A 25,469-nucleotide genomic window follows, 5' to 3' on the forward strand; every position below is an offset into this window, starting at 1 on the left:
CTTTGTCTTTTATGAAAAAGCAGATTATACTCACGTATCTTAATGGTAAATCGTAAAAAGTGAAAAAACGAATTTAAGGAGGCAGATGGCAAAACAATCATCCCAGCTTGCTTTGTCACAGCACCTTGGTGTTTCTTCCAGTTACGTGTCAGTACATATACTCCCAAATGATATTTGTTGTTCTGAATAATCGTCAAATTGAGTAAGTGAACACTGCTTATAGTTTGTTGTTAGTAAGCTTTACAGCTCCTTCTAGCTGTTAATAAATTTTGAATTGTGATTTATTTTCAGGTCTTCTGCCTTCTGCAACTGCTGCTTTATATCAGACATCACCCCAGAGGATGTGTGAAAGACTTAAAATGCCAGGAGACTATCTTGTGTGGATGGATATGGAGGTGAGAACATTACTTACTAACAGAATTTTCTTTTCAATGCTGTGAAATAAAATGTTCCTGGTCTATATGAGAAACACTTTCCGTAAGTGTGTGGATGAGACATTACTTTTTTGTTAGCTTGAAAACTATGCACAAAAATGTTAATAGTGGTTTTCTATTTTGTACCTTATTCTTCTTTTATTTAGTTATTTATTTTTATGGTGATATACATGTCAAAAGTAATAATTTCTCATATATGTAAATGGACTTCCATGTAACACAATTATGCAGAATTAATTAGTGTTGCAGGATTTTTTTTTTTTTAATAACCTACAGTAACAGAAGAAGTAAGAATATGTTCAGAGAATTATCGGATGGTTTTCTGCAAATGAACAGGTATAACATCAATAACATATTTAAAACTGGGTAAGCGATAATGAGGGCACCAGAACCTTCCAGGTTTCCAAGGTATGCATATTGATGAGGATTTAAAATGAAATAACAAACATTTTATAGGTTCTTAACAACAAAATTTAGGCTTGTTGCATTTTCTCGTTGAAAGTTTTGGAGGAAAACAACAAATCATTAAGATAACATATTTTGCTTATTTCCCCTCAATACTGTCGTATATCTTTTGGCATAATTCATCTTTAAGAAAGAAAGTTTTCATTGCATGGTAAGCATTCCATAAAAATAATATGTGAACCTCCACCCACTGTTGTATTCTAGACACCTGTTTACCACATAGAGGAGGCATTAATGAACACGTAGTAGAAACAAAAAAGAATACTAAAAATATTTGTGCCTTCAGGTAAAAACCTTCATCAGAAGTAAAACTCTCACACAACAACAACAGCAACAACTACTCTCACATGAATGGCTATCGTCTCCAGGTACTAAGGCCTTAGCGCCCAGAGGCTCAAAGGATGGACTTCATAGGAAAACTTAAATATTCCTAGTAATCTTTTTTTGTTGTGCTTGTCTGCATTTCAATATCCTCTTTGTGGTGAGTAGCAGTCTTTCCTTTCTGTACTGTTACTCCATACTGGACCTTCCATTCTTTGAAACCTCCTGGCAGATTAAAACTGTGTGCCCGACTGAGACTCGAACTCGGGACCTTTGCCTTTCGTGGGCAAGTGCACTACCATCTGAGCTACCGAAGCATGACTCACACCCGGTCCTCACAGCTTTACTTCTGCCAGTATCTCGTCTCCTACCTTCCAAACTTTACAGGTAGGAGACGAGATACTGGCAGAAGTAAAGCTGTGAGGACCGGGCGTGAGTCGTGCTTCGGTAGCTCAGATGGTATTGCACTTGCCCGCGAAAGGCAGCAGGTCCCGAGTTCGAGTCTCGGTTGGGCACACAGTTTTAATCTGCCAGGAAATTTCATATCAGTGCACACTCCGCTGCAAAGTGAAAATCTCATTCTTCCATTCTTTGTTTGAGTTAGGTGTATTAACTACAGCATCACAGTACATATTTTCTTTAAAGACATTTATTATATGAGGCATCTTCAGAAAGAAAGTGTACCAGATTTTTATGGGTACTGACATCAAAATCATTCATTGGAACTAGATATGACAATCTTCTAATAAGATTCGTACAATATCAAAAGTCATATATGAACCAAGTCTGTACCTGTGCTGTCGAGTCCTTTGGGTCACCAGATGAATAAGGTTATTGTCCTCGGATATGATGGTCAAAATTATTTTTTCTCTCTGACTACCCACCTTCTCATAGTTTTAAAAGAATGTGTTGGATTGCGAATTCGAGAGTCTCTTTTTGTAGCCCCAGATGTCCTTGTGAGAGCATCAAAATCTGATAATCAAATGGCTGACTAGATCGAAAAGTATTTGAAAGATGTTTCCTTTCCCAGTGAGTGAGAAACATCTGTAGAATTGGTAGATTCTTAGGGCTGTCAGTGTGAAAGAACCGTATAGAGCACCACGCTTGAGGATGTGGAACTTGTTCACCTGGTGATCCCCAAGGGCTCAACAGCAAATGAGATATATATCGCTTTCGATGTTGGAAAAACTTTGACAAGATTTTCAGATCTTGCTCTGTTGAATAATTCTGATGTCAATCTCCACTTGAGAAACAATATAAATAAGCTGTAGTCACTAGTACATAATCAATTCTTTTTGTCCAGGCTTGCCAATGCACTGAAATGTGGCTGATAAAAATCAGGATATTTAGAGGATCACTTGCGACAGTTTGAAATCCTGACAATTTATTTTTTATATTTTTCTTTATATTGTGTTTTCCATCGTTATATTATGTGAAGAAATTTCTTTCATTTTATGTGCATCATGTAAGGAAACGTTATTTTTTAAGCATTTATTTACAGATTAAATAATGATAATGATTTTGTATCATCATAATGAGTTACTAATACTAACAAAGAGATAGAGGGGCTGGACAGTACTTACCTCAGCTCAGTACAGCCGATAGATACACAAAAAACAGAACCGAAAATTTACGTTCCTAGCTTTCGGAACAAATTTTCCTTCATCAGGGAGGAGAGAGGGGAAAGAAAGGGAAGAAGGGAAAGTGGATTCAGTTACTCACAACCCAGGTTATGCTTCATAACCTGGGTTGTGAGTAACTGAATCCACTTATGCTTCATAATCATGCGCGTGCACACACACACACACACACACACACACACACACACACACACACAGTTTCATCAAGATCGTTTACTGGTGCTTGGGAGTGTTCCCTTGTCAGTGTTGCCACCCCTCAAAAAGCCACTGCCTGTTATGGTCATAGTACACTTACTTTCTGAACATGGCTCGTAACTAACACATTTGAAATCAGAAGAACTGATTTTCATAATTACCAGAAAAGTTACACTGTTATTCTTACTTCATTACTCGTTAAAACTGAGCGCAGTTCAGAAAAAAGGTGCATAATGATAATCCTGCTCTCAAAAATCTTTGATTACTACCCATAGATAGAAAATGCCTGACATGTGGCTTGCTTTCAAATTTAACTGTAAACTGCAATGTTCCTTCTGGACATCCCACTCCACCCACAGAAGAATTTTTACTTTTAGTTGATGACAGATGCCTCAGCACATACTACAGCTCAGTGCATAGACTCCACGTGTTACCACTGTAGATAAATACTAACAGTGTTCTTCTGTTGCCTCCGTTTTATGCACAATATTTTGATGACTGATTCAGCTGTCCTCTTCAGGTGCTGCAAGTTTTCCTGTTACGTGTACTTGCTGCCTGGTCTCCAACCACATAGAGAGGACACATAACAGCAGTATTTGCAGGACCTGAAGAAAGTAGTTGGTCTTGAAATATTTTGCTTGAAATGGAAACAGCAACTCGGCTGGACACAAGAGTACAGTAGAGATCAGTTTCACTGAGAAACCCTGGGAGATCGTGAGGCCTGTGTAAAAAGTATCTGACCTATGGCCAGAAAAAATATTTTAAATACCTGACGGAGTTGGGACCCTAATCACCTTCAAAGTAGGCCCTTTGTGCTTGTACACACTTAACCCATCAATCCTTCCACTGCTGGAAAGACTTCTGGAAGTCTTCTTTTGGAATGGTGTTCAGCTCCATCATCATGTTCTGCATTCTCTTCTCTTCTCTCAAAACGGGAGCCCTTCAGTGGTGTCTTCAATTTTGGAAACAACCAGAAGTCACAAGGACACATGCCTGGAAAATAGGGAGGTTGGCAAATGGCTGTAATTCCATGTTTGGCCTATAAATTTTGGATCAAGTGGGATGTATGTGCGGGGATGTTGTTATGATGCATTGCCAGTTTTTCGCTGTCCACAAGTCTGGTCTTTTGCGCCAAACTGCATCACAGAGTCGCCGGAGATCATCTTGATAGTACTCCTTTGTCACTTTCATCAAGGAAGACAGTCAGCATCACCTTGATTTTGCTTCGTACTTGCCGCACTTTCTTCGGCCTTGGAGACTCGAAATTCTTCCATTGCGACGACTGTCTTTTTGTTTCTGGCTCGTATCCGTACACCCATGAGTATCTCCAGTTATAACAGTATTAAGTGTTCAGAAACCCAGGATCAGTGTTGGTGGTGTTAAGAAGGTCCTGTGCAATGTCAAAATGGAGATCTTTTTGTTCCAGCGACAACAACTTGGGCACAAATTTCATAGCCACTTGGTGTATCTTCAAATCATTATGCAAAATTTTATGTGCAGAATCTTTACTCACTCCAACCTCTTAGGAAATCTCCTGTATGGTCAAACGACGATCTGCCATCACCAAATTTTGCACCCTCTCAACAACAGCTGCACTCTGAGCAGTTTGGGGCCTGCCGAAAGGCTGGTCACTCTTCGCTGATGTGCAGCCATTTTTTAATCTGTTGAACCACTTCTTAATTTGTGCTACACCCATCACATCTTCTCCAAATACCCGCTGAATCTTATGAATTGCTTCACTTTAAGAATCACCAAGCTTTTAAGAAAATTTGATGCAGTATCTTTGCTCAACACGTTCAGTCATCTTGAGAGAATCAGTAATTCGATGAACACGTTCTGTAGCACTTCACTCGGTGACCAATAGACAGAGACTGACATGCTGGAAGGCGGAACAAAATTCACATGTGCTCATAAAGATCTCTTCCTTTACAGTGTACAGTGGCGCTGCACTATTGTCTCTATTTTGCATCAGAAAATCAAAGGTTGTATACTTTTCAGACAGGCGTCCACGGGTCTGAAAATGGTCTATCTATAACCAAAGCCGATTACCAGAAAAATAAACACCATTTTCAATGTAGACTGATTGTTTTTTGTTAAATTACAGTACAAGATCATTAACGAACTTATTAACATTTTTGGAACACAGCAGCAATTCTGTGTGGAATGTATTCAACAAATCATCGTTAGATTTCCAGAGATAAAGCTCCAGTTGTCTACACGCTGGTCATGCAATTCCCATAAATAATGGGCTGGTGGTTTTTGGATGTGAAGCTGGCACTAATAGCCCAGATGTGTCCCATCGGGTTCAGATCAGGTGAACTGGGAAGCGAAGACATCAATGTGAGTTGTCGATCATGCTTCTCCAACCAGTGTAGCATGATCCAAGCCTTGTGAAATGGACATTTGAATTGCATCACCACACAGAGATCCATCGTGGGCAGTAATTATTGTATGACAACAAAATTTGGTAGGTGTGCTAATGAGTTAATATGGAAGCAATTTATGCTGGAAAAAAATTAGTTCCAATTTTGGCCACCTGGTGCAAATCTGGCACTGTACAGCACCTCGCCAATGTGTCTCATGCTCATATTGAACAAATTGTATAACCAGTGGTTAATAAAAAAAAAATGAACATTTTACTTTTTCACTTGTTTGACCTTTCCTGTCCATATCTCGCTCCTAATCCATTACATATGGAAACATTTCTATACGTATTTCTTGCATTCACAGTGCCAGATTTACACCTGGTGGCCAAAAGTGGAACCAATTTTGTACAGTGTAAATCAGTTCTGCATTAATGTGTTAGAATATCTACTGAGTTTTGTTGCCTTAATATAAATACAGTCTATACTGGATCTCTGTGACTAGCTACACTTTAACTATTACCACCTGGTATCTTCTGAGTAAGGCGGTTAGGAATGGTAACAAAAAAACCAACATGTTTTAATAACAAAAATCAGAAAACTTTGAGAAAACATAAATTTTTGCATTCTTTGTTTGAAAAAGAACATGTAAATGTCTACAAGCTAAAGTTAGCACAATTCATATGGCTCCATGAAGAATACAGTTACGTCCACAATTGTACCCAAGTGAAACTTCTTGCTGAGAAGACAAGAATATTATCATAAAATAATCAAGTGGATTGACCGTAATTACTTGAATCTAAGCTACACTCGAATCTAAGCTGCACCCGAAAAATGAGACTTGAAATCAAGGAAAACAAATTTTCCCAAATCTAAGCAGCACCTGAAATTTGAGACTCGAAACTCAAGGTGAGCAGAAAGATTTAGACCGCACCTCCAAATCAAAACGAAGTTAGTCCACTGTAACATGAAACACAATTTAGGTTGAATGGATGAAGATACATCTACAGTAGTTTGGTTCGAGGCTTAAGCTTAGCAGTTAAGCTTTACCAGGTAGCCATTGCTGTGTGTCAGGCACTCCGTCCGTATTTATACGGGTACCCTTTCTTTTTCACATGCTTTGTCTGGTTTGAATCGATTGCTTATTTTTCTTTGATCTGATAAGTGCCATTCTCTTTGTTATAGGTGTTAACGTCACTCTAAGCTGAAAATGCATTATTGTACTGTGCCATGCATTGTTTTTCGCATTCTGATAATGAGTGTTTACAACCTTTCACCACTCGCGGTACGGCTTGCTTTTGTGTGTGCTACTGCCGCTTACAATATAAAAAAAGAGGGCATTGTCTCATTAGCGAAACAATGGCAAGAGACTACTATTTGTTGCTACTTACACTGCTGCTTTCTTTGATAATGATCACAAAGAAAGAAATAATAGACTGCGTATGATAGAAAATGTTCTGAACGAGAGTTAAGCAAAACTTTTTCTCCGTTTGAAAATCTTTGCAAATGCCTCTTTAGTACATTACATTCTGCACAGAAATCAGAGTCATCTTAGGTTTAAAAATCTAGTCAGTTGCCGTGCTTCATTTCTGACTGTACCACTATTCAGCATAATACCAATATAAATATACATGATATGTATATTCTTCTGCATTTGCTGTTGTCTAACTCTAGTTTCATAGTTTATTAGGCAGACAGGATTTAAAAGAGATAGCAGCAAACACGAAAGAATACATGGCATAATGTTTACATTCGTATTGTTCTTATGGTGAAGAGAATATTGCATGTGATTCAAGATTTATAAAAGTTCCTGTTAGGAACCATCTCTTGTTACAGGTAGGAAGAAATTCAGAATGTAAAATTGGCCATATTGACAAACATCCCAAACAGTCTTGCCAGTCGGATTTTCATAGTAGATTTTTAGTGATAACTTCAAATGCAGTGGGTGTTGTAGTCTTCAGTCCGTAGACTGGTCTGATGCAGCTCTCCACACTTTTCTATCATGTGCAATGCAGAGTAGCAACACTTATAAAATAAGAATGAAAATAACTTAGAAATTAAACGCTGAAATTTTAAAACAAAATTTTATTAGGTTTGTAATACATCTTATATGAAATGTCTAAAATATCAGTCATAGTTCTGAATCACTATCACTCGATTCTTTGTTGCTCATACAGAGCATCGTCCTCCGTACCATCTAGCGCATTGGATATCAAACATGCTTGTTGCACGGTCTGATTTGGAACACACTTGCATGCATCATAAATCCATTGGCACACTTGCGACAAACTTGCACGTTTTGCACATCCTGTTGGTGTCAGTTGTCTGTCACTTTTCGAAAGCCAGTCTGTGTACATGTGCTTAAGCTTGTTCTTAAATGATTTATTCAAACAGACGTCAAGTGGTTGCAGAATTGACGTCATCCCGCTTGGAATTAATGACAAGTCCGTTTTGCTTTCCTCTAAGTTTCGTATTACTGCAGGTGATGTGTGGCCTGCATACGCATGTAATACCAACAGGCTGTGTAAACCAAGCATTGTGCCAGAACAATAATTCCACACGTGCCTAATTAATTCCAGCACCATGTCCTCCGAAAACCACCCTGTTTCGTTTGCTCGTACAATTACAGTTTTTGGAAACACTTCCGATTTCGTAAAGTCTTTTGCTTGAAAACTATGAATGGGGATAATTTATACCCATTTGTTGTGCAAGCAAGCATGATGGACATTCGCTGTTTTTCACCCCCTGATGTAGGAACACTTATGTCTTTCTTTCCTTTGGCGTCAACCGTATAATTTGATGGCTTGTAAAAATGTACAGGAGTTTGGTCAGCATTTCCTATCTGACTAAGAAGGTATTGCTTTTCTGTGCACCGCCTAATTATGAAGCGCTGAAATTCCACAAGTTTTTCTTCATAATTTTTTGGCAGCTTCTGTGCAACTGAAGTTCGCCTCTGAAGTGAAAAACCTCAGCGCATCATAAACAGATCAATCCAGCTACGAATAGCCTTAAAATTTTTGATTTTTTGCTCTCCAGCAATTTCACAGGCCTCAATTTTTAAAATTTCGGCGTTCCTTGACAAATTCATTTAAAGTCAGTTCCAGTGCATGATATTAGCCACACTTTGGCCCACTAAATGCTTTCCTGCTACTTGAACATTCAAATAATTTGTCTGTCTCCGTCGCCATCGCCTGACGTTGCTCTCATCAATCCTGAATCACAGACCTGTATCACGATTAGAACTTTGTTCCGCAAAAGAAATAACTCCCCTCTTGAATTTGGCACTATAATGAAAGCGCTTCATTATGGGTCACTAACGCCAACAAGCGTTTCACAAAATTGCATGAAGTAATAAGTACCGCTACGTGAAATCTTAATAAGCTCCAGTGTATGAACTCGTGCAACAATCCTGAAGCCTTGTACATTGTTGGTATTTGTGTGTAAAGAAATTTATTTATGTTGCTACAAATATTTGAAAGGCTGTTACATTCAAAGATGAACAATACGGTCTTTATATTTACTTCGTTGGATAATGTATGAAAATGAAAATGCAGTGCTCGAAACTCGGGGCGGAGAAAAAACCTCGTCTTCAACCTTTTTTTAAATTTATTTCCTGACGCTTAAGTTTTGACGCCAGTATTTATCTTTGTGCCCGCAAAGCATGCCTGTGTAGCGCTACATATATTCGACAGCATAAGTTAGTTTAGACGGTACCTACCAACATTTTTCAGAACTTCCGCTTACTTTGCACTCAGTTCTGAGCCGCAGGCTGTTTTTTTGGATTACAAAAACCGGAAAAAAAGTGCGGCTTAGATTCGAGTAAAAAATGGTGAAGACTTCTGTTCAGTAACTTGTCAACCATTCTGGTGTGGCAATAGAAGACAGTGAATTGTACAGACCTACTGTCTTACATATACATCTCTATCCTTTGCAAACCATTGTGAGGTGTGTGGCATATAGGGTGCATTCCATTGTATCAGTTAGTAGGGTTTCTTCCTGTTCCATTCACATATGAAGTGTGGGAAGAATGACTGTTTGAATGTGTCTGTGTGTGCAGTAATTATTCTAATCTTACTCTCACAGTCCCTACGTGAACAATATGTAGGAGGTTGTAGTATATCTCTAGAATAATCATAATGAAATGCGATCTGAAAACAAAGGAAATAGGTTACAGAACACTTGTTCGCCCACTGCTTGAGTAATTGCAAAAGCGTTACGGAGATGATAGATAAACTCCAATGGAAGACTCTGCAGGAGAGATGGTCAGTAGCTCGGTACGGGCTTTTGTTGAAGTTTCAAGAACATACCTTCACCGAAGAGTCAAGCAGTATATTGCTCCCTTCTACATATATCTCATGAAGAGACCATGAGGATAAAATCAGAGAGATTAGAGCCCACACAGAGGCATACCAACAAACATAGTGCTGGACTGGGACAGGTTACAGAGGATTTAGGTTCACTATGTAGAGGCTTTACTAAGGAAGATACCGTGGTTATTGTGGGTGGGCCGGGCAACAGTATTGACAGAGATCCGGGGTACAGCATAGTGTGACCTGGCAAATATTTCATCAGCATCGAGTCATACCAGTGTTGGGTTTGTGTCGGTTCTGGAGCGCCATGACCACCCTCATTTGAGCTCTTCTGTCAGGAGAGTTAATTTGTAGTTGGAACGGGTACTTGGATCTGGTGCAGGGTCACACATTGGTGTGGTTCCTGTTGATTCACTCAGTAGGTTGGGCTATACTAGACATGGCCTACACCTCAACAAGAAGGGGAGGGGTAAACTGGCTGGGCTAATAGGAAATTTAAAGGGGGGAGGAACTACATCTCATGGTAGATACTCTTTTTTTAGTGTAAGATCAGTGTCCATTGGGAAACTCAGCCAGGCAAGTATTAAAGATGTTAAAAAAGTGCAAGATACTCACAAAAGTAAAGTGAAAAATAATGTTAGTATATTTCATCAAAATATTGGGGGATTGAAGAATAAAATTGATGAGCTTCTGATTTGTTTAGAAGATATAGAAACTGATAATGTAATAGATGTACTGTGCCTGTCTGAGCATCACATTGTCACTGATATGCAAAAGGTTATAATCAATGGGTACAAATTAACTGCACATGTAAGTAGAGATAATATGATGAGAGGAGGAGTTGCCATATATGTCAGAAGCTCCCACAGTGTAAAAAATTTAGAAACTAAAAAATGTTGTGTAGAGCAACATATGGAAGCATGTGCCACTGAACTAAAACTAAATGATGGCACTTTCATAATTGTAACAGTGTATAGGTCCCCCTCGGGGAATTTCCAGCTATTTTTAGAAAACTTGGATGCTTTGTTGTGCTATCTGTCAGACAGGGGGAAGCAAATTATCATTTGTGGGGATTTCAATGTTGATTCCCTGAAAGATTGTAATAGGAAGAACGACCTTGTAGTATTACTCAGTTCTTTCAATTTGAGCTCCGTCATTGATTTTCCTACTCGGATAACAAAGAACAGCAGGACACTGATAGATAACTTTTTTATAGACCAAGATAAATTTAAGGACATAAATGCTTATCCTGTTGAGAATGGTCTTTCAGATCATGGTGCACAGTTAGTTACAGTACATGACATAGCTCCATGCAGTATATCAAATCGGAATTTCAAAGCAGTGCGTTCAATTAACAATATAAATATTGCAAACTTTAGGAAAAGCCTAAAGCAGCTAGACTGGGATGAAGTGTATAAGGAACCTGATGCAAACTTGAAATATAACTTATTTCACGATACATTTTTAAGGGCATTTGAAAATTGTTTTCCCAAGAAAATTGTTAAACATAATTCCAAGAAAACATATAAAAAAACCTTGGCTAACTAAAGGAATAAGAATATCTTGCAACCATAAAAGAGAACTGTATCAAACAGCAAGAGGGAGTACTGACCCCGAAATTGTTCAATATTATAAAAACTATTGTGCGATACTAAGAAAATTTATTAAAAAGTCCAGAAGCATGTGTATCATGTCTAAGATCAGTAACTCTGATAATAAAATTAAAGCAATTTGGAATATTATTGAAAGGGAAACAGGGCAACCAAGAGCACAGGAAGACTTAAGTGCCATAAAACTGAATGTCAAGTGTACTAACAAACAATCAGAAATTGAAAATATTTTCAAGAATCATTTTTTTTTTTTAATGTTGTGGAGAAAATAGGATCTAGATCTTCACTAGAAGAGCCAAGGTTACTAATAGAAGAGGCCATACCTGTGCAGTTTGAAACAACTATAATTCCACCACCCTCTCCCTCTGAAATCAGTAAAATAATAAACTCACTGAAAAGTAAAAACTCTTACGGAATTGATGTTCCCCACAGATAAGTAGGATTCTCAGCCACGTATGTAATAGCGCTTTGGAGCAGGATGTTTTCCCCGATAGACTGAAATACGCCATTGTAAAACCATTGCATAAAAAGGGGGATACATCGGATGTCAACAACTACCGCACAATCTCTCTTCTGACAGCTCTACCAAAAATTTTGAGAAAGTAATGTATTCAAGAGTAGCCTCCCATATTTGTAAAAATTAAGTACTAACAAAATGTCAGTTTGGTTTTCAGAAAGGCTTTTCAACAGAAAATGCTATATACGCTTTCACTGATCAAATATTAAATGCTCTGAATAACCGGACATCACCCATTGGTATTTTTTGTGATCTCTCAAAGGCCTTTGATTGTGTAAATCATGGAATTCTTTTAGATAAGCTAAATCATTATGGTTTGAGGGGGGCAGTGCACAAATGTTTAATTCATACTTAACTGGAAGAATGCAGAAAGTTGAAATAAGTGATTCATGTAATGTTAAAACAGCAGATGATTCCTCAAACTGGGGGGCTATAAAGTATGGGGTCCCACAGGGTTCAGTCTTAGGTCCTTTACTGTTCTTGATATACATTAATGACTTACCATTCCACGTTGATGAAGATGCAAAGTTAGTTCTTTTTGCTGATGACACAAGTATAGTAATAACATCCAAAAACCAAGAACTAAGTGATGTAATTGTAAATGATGTTTTTCACAAAATTATTAAGTGGTTCTCAGCAAACGGACTCTCTTTAAATTTTTATAAAACACAGTATATAGAGTTCCGTACAGTAAATGGCACAACTCCAGTAATAAATATGGACTTTGAACAGAAGTCTGTAGCTTAGGTAGAATTTTCAAAATTTTTAGGTGTGGCCATTGATGAGAAGTTAAACTGGAAGCAACACATTGATAGTCTGCTGAAATGTCAGAGTTCAGCTACATATGCTATCAGGGTTATTGCAAATTTTGGTGACAAGAATCTCAGTAAATTAGCTTACTATGCCTACTTTCATTTACTACTTTCGTATGGCATCATATTCTGGGGTAATTCATCGTTGAGTAGAAAAGTATTCATTGCTCAAAAACGTGTAATCAGAATAATTGCTGGAGCCCACCCACGGTCATCCTGCAGACATCTATTTAAGGATCTAGGGATCCTCACAGAACCTCACAGTATATATATTCATTTATGAAATTTTTTGTTAATAATCCTACCCAGGTCAAAAGTAATAGCAGTGTGCTTAGCTATAACACCAGGAGAAAGGATGATCTTCACTATGCAGGGTTGAATCTGACTTTGGCAGAGAAAGGGGTAAATTATGCTGCCACAAAAGTCTTTGGTCACCTACCAAACAGCATCAAAAGCCTGACAGATAGTCAACCAACATTTAAAAATAAATTAAAAGAATTTTTAGATGACAACTCCTTCTACTCACTGTCTGAATTTTTAGATATAAATTAAGGGAGGAAAAAAACTAGCTTAAACATTAGTGTCATGCAATATTTTGTGTAATGCAATATCTTGTACAGACATCTTTTATTAACCTGACACATTCCACATCATTACGAAGTGTCGTATTCATGATCTATGGAACAAGTATTAATCTAATCTAATCTTTCTTTTCATGAACAATACAAGACTGGAATAGAAGGGAGAACCGATAGAGGTACTCAGAGTACCCTCTGCCAACCACCGTCAGGTGGCTTGCAGAGTATGGATGTAGATGTAGATGTGGAAAGGTCCCAACACACTTCCCTGGGGCACACCCAAAGTTACTTCTACGCCTGTCAATGACTCTCCATTCTAGTTAATATGTTGCTTTGTCCTACGAAAAAGTCCTCAGTCCAGTCACGTATTTCACTTGATACCCCGTATGAGCCTTCTTTTGACAATAAGCATAGGTGTGGTACTGAGTCAAGTGCTTTGTAGAAGTCAAGATGTACAGCATCTACCTAATCATCTTAATCCAAAACATTCAGTATGTCACATGAGAAAAATGCAAGTTGGGTTTCATGTGAGCAATGTTTTCGGAATCCATGCTGGTTTGCACTGATGAGATCATTCTGTTACAGATACCTCAGATACCTCATTATGTTTGAGTTCAGAATATGTTCTAAGATTATACAACATATTGATATCAAGGATATTGGATGGTAGTTTTGTAGATCACTTCTACTACCCTTATTGCAGACAGATGTGACCTGTGCCTTTTTCCAAGTACTGAGCATTTTTTTTTTTCAAGTAATCTACAATAGTCTATAGTTAGAAGAGGGCTAACTCAGCCGCAACACTTGCCCAGTCTCCCATATGGAGGAAATAGCAGAAGGCACCCCTGGCGTAGAGTGTCAGTTGAAAGCATTGAAAACAAGTAGAAAGTATTCTGTGGCATTGGCCCCTTACTTCGCTTTCACTTATTGCAAATCTTTTGCCCAGTGCGAAGTCCCAATGAACTCAGGAAAATTGCAAGTGAATCCTGTATATAAGTAGATTAAAAGAATGGGCCTGCATAGTGCCAATATCCTTAAAATTGGTTTGGTGCAGAATTCTTGAGCTTATTATAAATTCGGATGTAATAAATTTCCCTGAGAGAGAAAAGCTTTTGTCAACAAATCAGCATGGCTTTAGAAAGCATCACTCATGCAAAATTCACCTTGCCGTTTTGTTGCACTGCAATCTATGGATGAAGAGCAAAAGACAGAATCCCTATTCCTAGATTTCTGGAAAGAGTTTGACACTGTGTCACACTGCAGACTGTTAACAAATGTCTGAGGATACAAAAAATAGCTTCTCAGATATGTGAGAGGCTCAAAGACTTCTTCAGTAATAAAAACCAGTATGTTGTCAACAACAGCAAGTGTTCATCAGAAACATGGGTTTTGTTAGATGTGCTCCAGAGAAGTGGAATAGAATCACTCTTGGTCTGTGTATACATAAACGGTCTGATGAGATAGGGCGAGCAGCATTCTGCGACTGTTTTCTGAAGACACTTTAGCATACAAGAAAGTGTCGTTGACTGACAGCAGAAGAATACAGGATGATCTAAACAGAATATATATATGCTGTAATGAATGTTTGCTCTAAATGTAGACAAGTACAGGATGTTGGGGAAATTCCCATTACAGACTTTGAAGGCTTGTAGAGAGGAGTGAATACATAATATTTTTAATAGGAACGTGTCCAGAAATGTACCGTTTCCATTATGTGATGGTTTCAATTCAAACGTTTAACTCGTCCATTTTTGCAGGATGAATTGAATTAGGCATGGCGTATTACCGCTATTAGGTAACAATTCAAAAGGAAACATAACGAAACATCCATTAATCACTTAAGCACATTTGTTTGTTTTAACACTTAAACATTATGTGTTTACATTGTTCCAAAACAGAAAAGGACCCGCCATATTGCACATATAGAACAGTACTGATGCATTACAAAAGTGGCTCGATGTGGCAATCACCAATGTTATCACAGACATGGTACTTACAAAGCATGTTCTGGTACATGCTCTCCATCCCACCTAGTATCTCTTCTATTTCTATTGCAGCAGATGTGGATCCATTACACATGTGAATTGAAACCATCATGAATGGATGTGGTACATTTCCATACATGGGTTCCAATTTTAAATATTATGTACTCACTCCCCTCTGAAAGTCCTATTACTTTGTAACAGGTATTTCCAAACACCATGTTTAAGTTAATGTAGATAAATAGGAAAAACAATCCTGTAATGTTTTAATATAGTATTAGTGGTGTGCTGCTTGACACTTTCAAATAAATTAACTATCTAGGTGTAACATTTCAAAGCAATATGAAATGGAATGGACATGTAAGGTCTCTAGTAGAGAAGGCAGATGGTTACCTTCAGTTTATTGGGAGACTTTTTGGAAAATGTAGCTCATCAATAAAGGAGATCGCATATGGAACAGTTATGAGTCCTATACTGCTAGTGTGTTTGGGATTGCAGCCTTGTTGGGGTAAGGGAAGGCATCAAAGTAATTCAGAAGTTCGCTGTTAGAGTTGTTACTGGGAGAGTTGATCAACATGTGAGTGCTATGGAAAGGCATCATGAACTCACAAGAGAATCCTGGAAAGAAGAAGAGGTTATTTTCATGAAAAACTATTGAGAAAACTTAGAGAAAAAACATTTGCAGCTGTCTGCAGAACTACTGCCACCAATGTACATTTCATGTGAGGAGAAATAAGTGCTCATACGGAGGCATATAGATAGTTGTTTTTCCCTCGCCTCTTTTGCGAGTGGAACCAGAAAATTGTGGGGAAATTTACCCTCTGCCATGCACCATATGGTGGCTCCCAGAATATGCACACTTATCTGGAAGAGATGCAGGTTGCCTGTAATAATGTTCACAGTCAACAGCTGATGTGGTGCCTTAGATTACCACCACAGCTCCCTCAAAAGCCCAGGTGAATGTTCCACGTGGAATAACACTGCCCCCACTGGCGTGGTGCTTGTTGCAGACAGCCATTTGTCAGGATGATGGCATATCCAGACAAACCCTGGAACCAGTGTAGCAAAAAATATGATCATTCAATCAGGTGCCATATTTCTATTTATCTACAGTCCAATCTCCACAATCCTGTTCCTACTGTGACCCTGATTGATGATGTCATTGATTCAACATGGGAACACATAGGGTTCGTCTTCTGTAGAGCCCCACATTCGCCAATATGCGCTGAATGGTGTGGCACCCAAAATATTTGTGCCAGCATCACCATTGCATTTATCTTCTGCCACAGATGCCTGTCTATATTGCTTTACAGTACCAACAAGTCTGATTTCCACATTCTGCGACAAGTGTGGACGTCCAACACCTTGCCTACATGTGGTTTAAGTGCCCTTCAACCATTTTTCATAGGTGCTATGAGCGTAGCATGCCAAACAGCTTACCAGCGTTACTGTTTCTGATATGTTTGTTCCCAGGTGCCAGACCATAACAGTCTGCCCTTTGTCAATGTCCTTTGGCCACTTGTGGCCTGTATTGTCGCTAGAATGATTCCCATTGATCTCTGCTATGCTTATATATTTACTTTGCCACATCGTGTGGCTTCGGTGTCACTAGGCAGCACTCACTCAGGTAGTGGTCATGATGTTTTGGCTCATCAGTGCATGAGAATGTGAGAAGTTAGAACTAGCAGAGAATAGATGGCAAAGCAGATAATTGGGGAAAAAAAACAAAAGCATTGACAGTACAAAGATTCTCACAAACAAAGGAAAAGGTAAAAAGAAACAAACATTACAGAGGAAGAAAGCTCAAATAAAGCAAAAAGGAAATAATGTTAACTACGAAATATGAAAGTATGTGCCACAAAGAAAGTTAATAACTGGCTGTGAGTGAGGTGGATGGTAATGGCAAGAAAAAAAGGGAAAAATAGAAAGACAAAGGATTAAACAAACAGTAAAGAGAGACTAGAAAAAGTTTAGACCAGGTTCCTTAGATAATTTGCTATATAAGCTGTAGTGGAACAAGTAATTTTACTGAAAATGAATATGAACAGTCACAACCACAACAAACTTTTTTTTTAATATAAGATCACCAGTCTGTCTGCACATAGCATTTGTGGAGGTGTAATGCCTACTCCGTTTACAGCCACCATCTACCATCATGGTGTAAGTCTGAACAGGGTCTAGAACAAACTGAAGCTGGTAAACTTATATTTTAAAAAAAAAAAAAAGTTTATTGTGGTTGTGACTGTTCATATTCATTTTTAAGTAATAAATAAACCACTGTACTTAAGAGAGACCTGTTATCAAAAATTACTGATTTTACTGGTTATTAATGTAACTCCCTTTCACACATTTATGTCTACATGGTTACACTGCAATTTACACTGAATTGTTTGACAGAGGATGCACAGAATCATTATGACTATTTCTCTACCATTCCACTCTGGAATAGCATGTGGGAAGAGTGAAGACCTAAATTTTTTGTTATGAACTCTGATTTACCTTATGTCATGATGGTAGTTTCTCTTGGTATAAGTGGGAGTCAGCAAAATATTTTGGTATTAGGGGGAGAAAGTTGATGATTGGCCTGTAGAGAGTAGATGATTATTGCTGGAAGTGGCTATTGATACTCAACATAAACAAATGTAATTTATTGTGAATACATAGAATGACCATTTATTGTATTATTATACATTTACAAAACAATCATCGGAAGCAATTATTTCTATAACATATCTAGGGGTAAGCATGTGAGAGATTCCATGTGGAACTACCACATACAGTTAAACATGACTAAGGCAGATGTGAGACTGATATTCATTCAAAGAAATCTCAGGAAGTTATTCCAATAAAGGAAATAGCTTACAAAATACTTCTTGACTAATACTTGACTACTGCTTGTTAGTGTAGTATTCATACCAGGTAGGTCTGATACAGGACGTAGAGAAGATACAAAGAAGAGCAGGACATTTTGTTACAGATTCATTTAGTAAGCATGAAAGCACAGAGGAGGTGTTCAGTTTCACATGCTGAAAGAGAGGCTTTCTGCATTATGGTATGGTCAACTGTTACAATGTTCAGGGAGTGTACATTCCTAGAAGAGTCAACAAAGTCCTCCTATGTGTATCTTGCAAAAAGACCAACAAGAAAAAAATTAGAGAGTTTCAAGTCCACATGGGTGCTTACCAGCAGTCATTCTTCCTGTGAAAAGGAAAAAGGAGAAGTAACACTGGTATACAAACTACCGACCACCACACACCACAAGGTCAGAGTGTAGATGTGATGTAGACTGAAACTTCGTGAAGACATCTCACTGCAATGAAAAGTGCCTTTGTTTTAATGAATGCCACCCCAACTCGCTTGCCATATCCCTGACACACTGTACCATGTATCAAATTGTTACGAACAAACTGCCTTTCTTTGCATTTTTTCGATATACTCCAGCAGTTGTATCTGGCAAGGATTCCACCCTGTGCAGCCATACTCCAGAACAGGATGGAGAAGTGTAGTGTAGACAGTCTCATTAGTAGATTTGTTGCACCTTCAACATGTCCTGCTGAAAAACACAAAATATGATTGACCTTTTCAACAAAATTTTCTTTGTGATGCTTCGAATTTAAGTTGAACATAATTGTAACTATTAGGTGTCTAGTTATATCAGCAAGCTTCAAATTTGTTTGATTTAACCAAAAGATAATGGAATTTTTTTAGTATTTATGCAGAGGAACTCCCACATTTTACTGTTCAGGATCAACTGCCACTTTTCACAGCATGTGTGTAAACTGCATAAAATCTAAGAGTGCTGCTCACATTGTCTCCTAAATTGTGTATACAGATTAATAAAAGCAGAGAGTCTTTTAACACTTCCTTTGGGAACCCAGATCTAACTTTGGTTTCACTAGATTACTTACTGTCAGTTAATACAAATTGTGATCTCTGACAGGAAATCATGAATCTGTTCACAAATGAGATGATATGCAACAGGCATGCAATTTGATGAGAAGTTGCTTGTGAAGAATGGTATCAAAAGGCTCATGGAAATCTAGAAACATGGAATAAACTTTAGATCCACTGCAGATAGCAGTTGTTGCTTCATCCAAATAAAGAGCCATTTTTGTTTCACAAGGACAATATTTTGGGAATCCATGCTGGTTGTGTGTCAATAGATTGTTTTGTTCATGTTATTTCATTGTGTGGGAATACAGTGTACATTCCAAAGTCCTCCTGTAAATTGGAGTCAATGATACAGACCTATATTTCAGCAGGTTACTACTATTTCTTTTTTATGTGTGGAATTTTCCGGTCTTTAGGTACAGATCTTTCATCGAGCGAATGGTAGTGTATGTAAGTGAGCAATATCGTCAGCATATTGTGAAAAGACTATGCGAAAGTGGCTACAAGACAAAGGGTCTACAGAAGCATGTATAACTAGGGGAAAGACAGATACCACCTAAAGGAAAATTAAAGAGGCCTTTAGAGAGAAGAGAAGCTGCTGTGTGAATATCAAGATCTCCAATTGGAAATCAGCGATAAGCAAGGAGGGAAGCTGAAAAGTGGAAGGAATATATACGCAGGGACTATACAAGGGAAATGGACTTCAATGCAGTATTATGGAAAGGGAAGAGGATGTAGATGAAGATAAGATTGAAATTACAATACTGCGGGAACAACTTGACAGAGCACTGAAAGATGTAACCTGAAACAGGGCCCCTAGAGTAGACAACATGTCCACAGACTTTCTGATACCCCTGGGACAGCCACCTGTGACTAAACTATTCTATCTGGTGTGATATGAGGCAGGGGTAATACCATCAGACGTCAAGAAGAATGTAATAATTCCAGTTTCATTGAAAGCGGGTCTGACAGGTGTGAATATTACCAAACTAGTTTAATAAATCATGGTTGCAAAATACTAACACAAATTACTTACAGAAGAATGGAGAAGTAGATAGAAGCCGACATCGGGGAAACTCAGTTTCAGTTCTGGAGAAATGTCAGAACATGCGAGACAATACTAATCCTAGAACATAGGTTTAAGAAAGGCGTTGCCAAAACCTGAAAATGCACATAAAGTTCCTCTGCGGGGAGGAGATCGTTTCATGTGTTTGCGGCAGTCTTGCAGCTCACTCTGAAGATGGCTGAACGTTATACAGCCAAAATATTAGAAGAATATTTCTTGCGGCTGCACACCTGAAACTTAATGGAATATCTATAGCATTTGTAGATTTGGAGAAAGCTTTTGACAGAGTTGACCGGACTGCACTCTTTGTATTTCTGAAGCACACTGGTTTTGTTGAGTCATAAGGTAGAGAGCTGATTGTGAAAGTGATAAATACAGGTTGTGGTCGGCACACTTAATCTCCCTGTTGTTCACTTTTCATTGACCTATTCATTGTTGAAGCTCCTCATGAAAAAATCTTCTTTCAAAATATTGCTTTTATCTATTGTTATGTGTTAATAATCTCCAACGGTGATTAGTGAAAAACGTGTACACCAGGTTTGTTGTGTATAGGATGTTGGCTGTGGGTATAAGTAGTGGGCTACAAAAATTTCAGAAATAGGACCCTGGTTATTGTATTGTATTGTATTGTATGGAACTGGGGACCTAGAAACGACGGAGAGGCTTCGTCCCTGCCGTAGCCCTCAGTGTTTCACAACCAACAACAGGCCACAGAAGTCCACTCACCCCACCGCCGCCCCACACCGAACCCAGGGTTATTGTGCGGTTCTGCCCCCAGTGGACCCCTCCCATCGCCCCCTCCCCTCGGGAATTTCTCACACCAGACGAGTGTAACCCCAATATTTGTGAGGTAGAGTAATTATGGTGTACATGTATGTGGAGAAAGTGTTTGTGCAGCAATCGCTGACATAGTGTAACTGAGGCGGAATAAGGGGAACCAGCCTGCATTCGCTGAGTCTGTCTTAAAAATCATCCAGAGACTGATTGGCACACAGTATGTCGACACTAATCTGTCAGGCTTATTTGTGCTGGGGATTGGCAGGCCTTTCCGGCTGGAAAGCAGTGCATTAGACTGAACAGCTAACTGGGCGGGCAGGTCCCTGGTGAACTCCAAAAATGTTTTCTTGTCGTTAACATTACTTTTAGATTTGGTATTGTGTTGTGTTTGTGAAAGAATTGTATTCAGTTGCCATATTAAAACATGTGTTCTCCAGTAATTGGTGGGGTGAGGCAGGAAGCCCAGCACTCAAGAACCAAAGACAAACTTTGCAATAGGGCTGTTTGAAGTAAAATATTGTGGTGTTCAAGTTAATCTCGATTGTTGTTGTTGTGGTCTTCAGTCCTGAGACTGGTTTGATGCAGCTCTCCATGCTACTCTATCCTGTGCAAGCTTCTTCATCTCCAAGTACCTACTGCAACCTACATCCTTCTGAATCTGCTTAGTGTAGTCATCTCTTGGTCTTCCTCTACGATTTTTACCCTCCACACTGCCCTCCAATACTAAATTGGTGATCCCTTGATGCCTCAGAACATGTCCTACCAACCGATCCCTTCTTCTGGTCTAGTTGTGCGACAAACTTCTATTCTCCCCAATCCTATTCAATACTTCCTCATTAGTTATGTGATCTACCCATCTAATCTTCAGCATTCTTCTGTAGCACCACATTTCAAAAGCTTCTATTCTCTTCTTGTGCAAACTATTTATCGTCCATGTTTCACTTCCATATATGGCTACACTCCATACAAATACTTTCAGAAATGACTTCCTGACACTTAAATCTAAACTCGATGTTAACAAATCTCTCTTCTTCAGAAACGCTTTCCTTGCCATTGCCAGTTTACATTTTATATCCTCTCTATTTTGACCATCATCAGTTATTTTGCTTCCCAAATAACAAAACTCCTTTACTACTTTAAGTGTCTCATTTCCTAATCTAATTCCCTCAGCATCACCCGACTTAATTAGACTACATTCCGTTATCCTCGTTTTGCTTTTGTTGGTGTTCATCTTATACCCTCCTTTCAAGACACTGTCCATTCCGTTCAACTGCTCTTCCAAGTCCATTGCTGTCTCTGACAGAATTACAATGTCATCTGCGAACCACATTATTTCTTCTCCATGGATTTTAATACCTACTCCGAATTTTTCTTTTGTTTCCTTCACTGCTTGCTCAATATACAGATTGAATAAGATCGGGGAGAGACTACAACCCTGTCTCACTCCCTTCCCAAACACTGCCTCCCTTTCATACCCCTCGACTCTTATAACTGCCATCTGGTTTCTGTACAAATTGTAAATAGCCTTTCGCTCCCTGTATTTTACCCCTGACACCTTCAGAATTTGAAATAGATTACTCCAGTCATCATTGTCAAAAGCTTTCTCTAAGTCCACAAATGCCAGAAACATAGGTTTGCCCTTCCCTTCTAAGATAAGTCGTAGGGTCAGTATTGCCTCACGTGTTCCAACATTTCTACGGAATCCCACCTGGTCTTCCCAGAGGTCTGCTTCTACTATTTTTTCCATTCGTCTGTAAAGAGTTCACGTTAGTATTTTGCAGCTGTGACTTATTAAACTGATAGTTCGGTAATTTTCACATTTGTCAACACCTTTTTTTTTTTGGGGGGGGGGGATTGGAATTATTATATTCTTCTTGAAGTCTTGTGGTATTTCGTCTGTCTCATACATCTTACTCACCAGATGGTAGAGTTTTGTTAGGACTGGCTCTCCCAAGGCCGTCAGTAGTTCCAATGGAATGTTGTCTACTCCTGGGGCCTTGTTTCGACTCAGGTCTTTCAGTGCTCTGTCAAACTCTTCACGCTGTATCGTATCTCCCATTTCATCTTCATCTACATCGTCTTCCATTTCCATAATATTGTCCTCAAGTACATCGCCCTTGTATAGACCCACTATATACTCTTTCCACCTTTCTGCTTTCCCATCTTTGCTTAGAACTGTGTTTCCATCTGAGCTCTTGATGTTAATACAAGTGGTTCTCTTATCTCCAAAGGTCTCTTTAATTTTCCTGTAGGCAGTCTCTATCTTACCCCTAGTGAGATAAGCCTGTACATCCTTACATTTGTCCTCTAGCCATCCCTGCTTAGCCATTTTGCACTTCCTGTTGATCTCATTTTTGAGACGTCTGTATTCCTTTTTGCCTGCTTCATTTACTGCATTTTTATATTTTCTCCTTTCATCATTTAAATTCAATATTTTTTCTGTTACCCAAGGATTTCTACTAGCCCTCGTCTTTTTACCTACTTGATCCTCTGCTGCCTTCACTACTTCATCCATCAAAGCCATCCATTCTTCTTCTACTGTATTTCTTTCCCCCATTCCTGTCAATTGTTCCCTTATGCTCTCCCTGAAACTCTGTACAACCTTTGGCTCTTTTAGTTTATCCACGTCCCATGTCCTTAAATTCCCACCTTTTTGCAGTTTCTTCATAACGAGTAGGATGAGGTCGGAGTCCACATCTGCCCCTGGAATTGTCTTAAAATTTAAAATCTGGTTCCTAAATCTCTGTCTTACCATTATGTAATCTATCTGAAACCGGTCAGTATCTCCAGGCTTCTTCCATGTATACAGCCTTCTTTTATGATTCTTGAACCAAGTGTTAGCTATGATTAAGTTGTGCTCTGCGCAAAATTCTACCGGGCGTCTTCCTTTTTCATTTATTTGCCCAATACGCGTCCCTGGTGTATGACCCGTCCGTCCGTCCGCCTGGACTTGGCACGGGAACCCAAGGACTCGGTTCCGCATGTGGCCCTCCGTCACCGTTTTCTTGCGCTCGTCGCCTCATTTTCAGGCTGTGAGCCTGTCTACACTAATGGTTCCCTGGTGGATGGTCGTCCTGCCTACACTTTTGCTCACGCTGCCCATGTTGAACAGCGCTCCTTGCCGGCTGGCTGCAGTATTTTTACTGCAGAGCTGGTGGCCATATTGCGCGCTCTTGAGCATATGCGTTCCTGCTCAGGTACGTCCATCGTCATCTGCAGTGACTCCCTGAGCAGCCTCCAGGCTATCGACCGCTGCTATACCTCTTCTCCTCTGGTATCCTTTATTCAGGAGTCTGTTTTTGCCATTACCCGCTCTGGTCGTTCGGTGGTCTTTCTTTGGGCGCCAGGTCACGTTGGCATCCCGGGGAATGAACGTGTCGACAGGCTGGCCAAAGGGGCGGTCGACGCCCCCACTTTGGCGATCGGCCTCCCGGCTCGTGATTTGCAGCTGGCGTTGCGCCGTAAGGTGCTTCAGATGTGGCATGACGAGTGGCGTAGCCTGACTTCTCCGAATAAACTGCGGGCTGTTAAGGAGACGACCAATGTGTGGCAGTCCTCCCTGCGGGCTTCTCGCAGGGACTCTGTCATCCTGTGTCGGCTCCGCATCGGCCATACCTACCTGATGCACGGACATCTTTTGTGTCAGGAGGATCCCCCCCTGTGTCAGTGGTGGTCCCGGTTGACAGTCGCCCACATATTGTTGGAGTGTCCCCGCCTGCGCACCCTCCGGCAGACTTTTAATCTCCCGGGCACGTTGCCTTTGGTTTTATGCGACGATGCCTCCATGGCTGACGTCGTTTTAAATTTTATCGGTGGTAGTCCTTTTATGGTTCCATTTAGGGGGGACCTGTCCCTTTCCCTTTCTGTGTATCTTGTCCTCGAGTGTCTCATTGCTTGCAGATTTTAATGTGTGTGTTTGGATGGTTGACTCTTTCCCAGTTTTTGTTCCCATGGTCAGTCAACCAGTCTCCGGCCCTCTTCTTTTCTTCTGTTTCTTTCTGTCCAGTGTTCGTCTGTACTCTTCTTGTCTCTAGTGTTCGCTGCCACATTGGTGTTCTTTCAGTGACTGGGGGGAGGGGCGTCTCCTCCCCCCTTGGGGTTTTACTTGTTCCGTAAATTTTGTTTCGGCTGTTTTTGGAATGGGGGACTGATGACCTTAGCTGTTTAGTCCCCCTTAAACATCCCAACAACAACAACAACAACAACAGCAACAACAACAACAACAACCATATTCACCTACTATGTTTCCTTCTCTCCCTTTTCCTACTACCGAATTCCAGTCATCCATGACTATTAAATTTTCGTCACCCTTCACTATCTGAATACTTTCTTTTATTTGATCATACATTTCATCAATTTCTTCATCATCTGCTGAGCTAGTTGGCATATAAACTTGTACTACTGTAGTAGGTGTGGGCTTCGTGTCTATCTTGGCCACAATAATGCGTTCAGTATGCTGTTTGTAGTAGCTTACCCGTATTCCTATTTTCCTATTCATTATTAAACCT

At 39.4% G+C, this 25,469-nt stretch overlaps 1 protein-coding gene across 2 annotated transcripts in view; it reads left to right on the forward strand.

Annotated features, from left to right (window-relative positions):
• LOC126335051 (oligoribonuclease, mitochondrial) overlaps positions 1 to 25,469 on the forward strand; it is a 104,404-nt gene that overhangs the window by 33,291 nt on the left and 45,644 nt on the right. For both annotated transcript variants that reach the window (XM_049997927.1, XM_049997928.1), the window contains exon 2: positions 292 to 395. In XM_049997927.1, the coding sequence (XP_049853884.1) occupies positions 292 to 395 (104 nt within the window). The remainder of the gene's footprint in view (positions 1 to 291; positions 396 to 25,469) is intronic.

Source organism: Schistocerca gregaria, chromosome 2 (genome assembly GCF_023897955.1).
Source record: "Schistocerca gregaria isolate iqSchGreg1 chromosome 2, iqSchGreg1.2, whole genome shotgun sequence".
Taxonomy (NCBI): domain Eukaryota; kingdom Metazoa; phylum Arthropoda; class Insecta; order Orthoptera; family Acrididae; genus Schistocerca; species Schistocerca gregaria.